Source organism: Panicum hallii, chromosome 9, assembly GCF_002211085.1.
Source record: "Panicum hallii strain FIL2 chromosome 9, PHallii_v3.1, whole genome shotgun sequence".
Classification (NCBI taxonomy): domain Eukaryota; kingdom Viridiplantae; phylum Streptophyta; class Magnoliopsida; order Poales; family Poaceae; genus Panicum; species Panicum hallii.
In genome coordinates, this window is record NC_038050.1 from 17,352,430 (window position 1) to 17,357,811 (window position 5,382).

The window sequence follows — 5,382 nt, forward strand, 5'->3', positions numbered from 1 at the left end:
ATGCATCGCCGCAGTTATTGCGCTGGCAACTTGGCATGCAGTGCCCTGGCCCCGTCACCTACCTGCTGGTGCTCGCCATTAACCCCCTTCCTCCGAGCTCCACTCCCTCCAAGCCTATAAATCCGCGCACTACCCGTGCTCACCCATCGCCCGCCATTGGATCGATCGGAGCAAGCGAGAGGTAGTGCGTGGTGGCAGCGCGCCTTATTAGCAGCTCGTAGCAATATAATAGCAGCAATGGGTGGTCGGGAGGTGCTCGGTGGTGCGCCGACGACTAATACGACGCCGCAGGTGTTGTGCCGCCGGGCCATCGGCCACCTCCCGCTCCTCCTCGCCGGCGCGGCGCTCCTCGCCGCGGCCCCGCGGCTGTCGGCGGCGCTCCCGGCCCCGGCGAACAGGCTGGTGGCGAACGGCCTCCTGAGGGAGCTGGCCGCCCTGGGCGTGAGCGCGCCGGCGGTGGCGGTGGCCTGCTGGGCGGCGGCGGTGGCGGCGTGGGCGTACGCCGTGTCGCGGCCGCGGCCGGTGTACCTGGTGGACCTGTCCGGGTACGTGGCCGGCGAGGCGCACGAGGCGTCCCGCGCCAAGACGATCGCGCACTTCGGGCGGTGCGGGCGGTTCAGCGACGAGAGCATGGCGTTCCAGAAGCGGATGCTGGAGCGGTCGGGGCTCGGGGAGCGGACCCACTTCCCGGCGTCGCTGATCAGCGTGCCCGTGGACATGTGCCTCCGCACGGCGCGGGAGGAGTCGCACGCCGTCATCTTCGGCGTGGTGGAGGACGTGCTCCGGCGGGCCGCCGTCGCCGCCGCCGACGTGGGAGTGCTCATCTTCAACTCCAGCCTGCTCAGCACCACGCCATCATTCACCTCGCTCATCGCCAACCGCTACGGCATGAGGGACGACGTCGTCAGCCACAACCTCAGCGGCATGGGATGCAGCGCCGGCATCATCGCCATCGACCTTGCCAAGCGCCTGCTCCAGGTACATACCCAACCCCACCCCCCCACCCTCCCCCCCGGCCCCCCCCTCTCCTTCATTCTCCTCCTCTGGCAGCCCGCACCCGGCCCGTCTTAAATTCCTGTACGATCCCTGCATGCATGCAGCAGCCATGCACGCACGAAAACCGAGGCCATAACTCTCGATGAATTAGCCAATGAATAATGACCAGCTTGGACATACGGCCCATCTAGTAGTAGGTCGAGCATCTTGTCGCTGTACACGTAATAATAACTCATCCAGATTTGAGAATCTAATCATGCATCAAACATAGGAAGATAATGATAGACCAAAATTACCAAAGAGAAGGAGAACGAGAATTTACTGCAGAGGAAGCTATGTACTTTCTCTCCTGCGTCGTGCTTTACTGCATCATCTGAAGAAATTACTGCATCTACATTCAGGCACTGCAGAGGGAGTAGTACAGTAGTTTGAGGACGCGTAGAATTAGAAATGTACTGTAGGTGTCTAATGTATGCGTAGCTTATACATGGTCATCGTGTTTCTAAATACGTGTCGTTTAGAACAAACTAATTAGTTTTAAATAAACTAATTAGTCTGTTTTCTTCTTAATACAAAGATATTCGACTCTTCTATAGATATCATATATATATATATATATATTTAATGAGCGATGGGTATAAACAATTAATATTCCTTCTGAGATTCTTGATTTCGTTGTCATGTCAATACACAGAATCCTCATCAATCCATATACAAGTACAGTGTACGACACACAGCTCGCAACAGCGTTTTGGCATCTGGCACGATGGACGCTCTAGCTAGCCGGGCCCGGCCCTTTGCTTGCATTGTTCTGAACCCATTAATATGGTAGCTAGCTGACCACGATCAGGCCAATAAGTAATTACGTGAGATCACAGACAAGAGCAGCAATGCGTAGGCCCCTGCTTCACTGTTTCCTCTTCGGCCAGAGGGCGGCCTCTGTCTTGAAAAGTTGAGTAGGCAGGCTCACCCCTTGCATTGAACATATACTAGCTCTAATTCCTTCTTTTTTCTCATGTATACAGTTGGGTGTGCTCTTTTAATTTCCTCCTTTTCGTAGGTGCCCCCTCGGGCCCTTTTTTTGACCCCATCTCTAAATAATTTTGGCGACAAATTCTATTATGATGTATTGGTAACACATAGCAAAAATATAATAGTATTAAGAAACTACTTTTTGATAGAGATCTACACATATCATTCTGAAATATAAAAATTCTCAAAACACAAAATGTAATGTATAATGAAAATTTAGGACAATAACAATTGTCTTCAACAATCAGAAACTCACTTATTGGTGGCTTAAGTGGGTGTATGTATAGCAGTGGCAAGTCTTGGTTGTGTTGTGTCCATAAAAATATAAGAACCTTTCCATAAAAATATAAGAACCTTTTTGTCGATTGGTTTGTTATAACTTCCACTACCGTTTTGTCTGTTTCTATGAATGTTAGGGACCAATACAAGATCTTCAACGGATATACGACTTTAAGAACTACTTCTTTTTTTTTTACCAAAATTATCATAAAATTCTAAAATTACTAACTAATGAAGACTTGCGAAATTACTATATACATCATTCATGGATGGGGAAAAATCATCTTAATAAGCCAGTGCTATAGTTTGCAGAGTTCCTTTTCTTTTACCGCACGCTAGCTTTCTAGGGATGCCACCAGCCATTTCCGAACGTGTAGAACGATTAAGTACCGAAAATACCTGTCGGCCGGCGCCTCCGATCCATGTTGGGTACGTCGAGTGCGCCATGCTGAACTGCAACGGAGGAGGGGCACGCACATGGCGTTTTTTTTTTTTACCGCCATGTGCCGCTGCCTGCCCTACTCGATCGATCAGCTCCTTCCTTCCTTCCTTCCTTCAACTCATCATCACGCACAGACTATGTATATATATTTTACAGAGAGATTATTCATCACCTCTGTCTGGGATTAGTTAGCCGTGCTGGATCATGAAGAACATGGCCCTGCTTCCTCCTGACTATGAGCGAGTAACTGCGGTTGGGTCGGTCGAGGCGACGAGCGAGGCCGTAGCCCCGCAACAACTGACAAGCCTACACTAGCTAGCAGGTCCGGTCGAAACGGAACCACGTGAAGCCCGGAAATGGGGCGGCCTGCCATTGCTCGGACGGCCGCTTTTGACTGTAGCCGTGCCTGCTGCCACTGTAGCTAGCTGGTGTGTTCATCGTCGTCGTCGTCGTGCGTGGTCGTCGCAGCGACGACAGCAATAACTGCCATACTGACGCAGCAGCTAGCAGGCACGCGCTGCGCCGCTGCCCGGTGGTGGGTCAGTTGCTGCTGCTGACCCGCCCTCACTCTTTGGTTTATTAGTAAAGCTGACCGGCTCCGGATCCGATCGGTTAACATCTGTCAGCAGGGTGAAATGGTCATCAGCTGGGCAGTAGTTGTCGCAGGAGCTAGTAAATGGGCGGCTCTGACAAGGGACAGCCGCAGGCCCCTCGCGCGTGCAGTGTCCGCACTGATCTGCTGTAAACCGATCGAGCTGCAGGTCAATTGAAAAAACTACCGCTGCTAGTTAGGTGGCCTGGACTACGTACGTGCAGATGGTTACTACTTACTGTTACAGCATGCAGCAGCACATTGCTGTCCGTCCGTCCGTCCGTTCAACCCTGCAACAAATACGGAACGGGGTGAATTACGACCACATGCATCGCAGTAACGAGTCGCCATGTGTTTGATGCATGCCTAGTGCAGCTGAAAACTTTGACGATTTGCCATGTACAATCCGTCGTATGAGATACAATTTCAACTTTCCAGCTAGAATATATAACAGTAAATGGACAAATAATAATTTATGTGTCTTGTTTCTGGACGCCGGAAGTAAAAATTGACACGCGCGCACGCATGCCTGCAGGTGCACCCGGACACGTACGCGCTGGTGGTGAGCACGGAGAACATCACCCTCAACGCCTACATGGGCAACAACCGCCCGATGCTGGTCACCAACACGCTCTTCCGCGTCGGCGGCGCCGCCATCCTCCTCTCCAACCGCGCCGCCGACCGGTCCCGGGCCAAGTACCAGCTCATCCACACCGTGCGCACCCACCGCGGCGCGCACGACCAGAGCTTCGGCTGCGTCACGCAGGAGGAGGACGACGCCGGCTGCGTCGGCGTCTCCCTCTCCAAGGAGCTCATGCTCGTCGCCGGCGAGGCCCTGCGCACCAACATCACCACGCTGGGCCCGCTCGTCCTCCCCATGTCCGAGCAGCTCCGCTTCCTCGCCACCGTCGTCCTCAACCGCGTCTTCCGCGCCAACGTCCGCGCCTACCTCCCCGACTTCAAGCTCGCCTTCGACCACTTCTGCATCCACGCCGGCGGCCGCGGCGTGCTGGACGAGCTCGAGCGCAGCCTCAAGCTCAGCGCCTGGCACATGGAGCCGTCCAGGATGACGCTCTGCCGCTTCGGCAACACCTCCAGCAGCTCGCTCTGGTACGAGCTCGCCTACAGCGAGGCCAAGGGCCGGATCAGGAAGGGCGACCGGGTCTGGCAGATCGCATTCGGCTCCGGGTTCAAGTGCAACAGCGCCGTCTGGAAGGCGCTCCGGACGGTGGACGGCGGCGAGGAGGGCAACCCGTGGACGCCGGAGCTCGACGTGCTCCCCATCCACGTGCCCAAGGTCTCGCCCGTCGACGAGACCACGTACACGTTCCCCGACGGGGCCACCTACAAGGTGTCCGTTGCTGGCTAAATAATTAAACATCGATAGATTATTTTCTCATATCATCATGCATATGGTTTCTCGCTTTCTGATCATCGATCATGTATGTCATCTGCTAAGCGAGGTCCTCAAGGTCAAGTAAGAAGAATTGAAGCTAGCAGCGCCGTACGTTCTTGCCAGGCTTGATGATGATGGTGCCGGGCCTTATTAGCTAGTAGGGCTTGATTTGGTTACTCTTTGCCGTGATTTGTAATGTAAAGCTTTATGAACTTGCGATGAAATTAATTCCAATCCATCTTCTTGTCCTTGGTTTTTATTATAATGTGCTATATACACAATAAGGCCATAGAAGGAGCTTTGATGTGGTGAAGCGTACTTTTTTTTTTTTGCCTATCTGATGCTACATTGCATTCAATTTCACAATGACTGCTATATATATTTCACAATGAGACTGCTATAATGTCTCTGTCCAGCGTATGTGCTGATAGCAGAGTTAGCACATCAGTGAGGATATAGCAACTGGAATAGAAAAGATCATTGATGGGCAAAAAAAAACAAAAAAACGGATTTTACCAAGCCCATGGAGAGCGCGCGCAAAGCCCGCATGGGGTTACAGCCCAGGTGTTGTTTTCCAGTTTTCCCGTGGAGGTTGAGGCCAATGGTTGATTGATCCTAAATAACTGTTCTTTTATTTTAGGATCC

The 5,382-nt window shown here is 52.7% G+C and overlaps 1 protein-coding gene across 1 annotated transcript; it reads left to right on the top strand.

Moving 5' to 3' along the window:
- The first annotated feature begins 237 nt into the window (after window positions 1-237).
- Window positions 238-4,963, top strand: LOC112872911 (3-ketoacyl-CoA synthase 20-like). The gene is made up of 2 exons (XM_025935939.1): window positions 238-978; window positions 3,877-4,963. Exons 1-2 carry the CDS (start codon window positions 238-240, stop codon window positions 4,708-4,710), a joined length of 1,575 nt encoding a protein of 524 aa, XP_025791724.1. The 3' UTR covers window positions 4,711-4,963.
- The last annotated feature ends 419 nt before the right edge of the window (window positions 4,964-5,382 follow it).

Coding starts and splice junctions, on each gene's coding strand:
- LOC112872911 (XM_025935939.1), top strand. CDS start 238: ATGGGTGGTCGGGAGGTGCTCGGTGGTGCGCCGACGACTAATACGACG. Junction 979..3,876: donor TTGCCAAGCGCCTGCTCCAG/GTACATACCCAA, acceptor GCATGCCTGCAG/GTGCACCCGGACACGTACGC.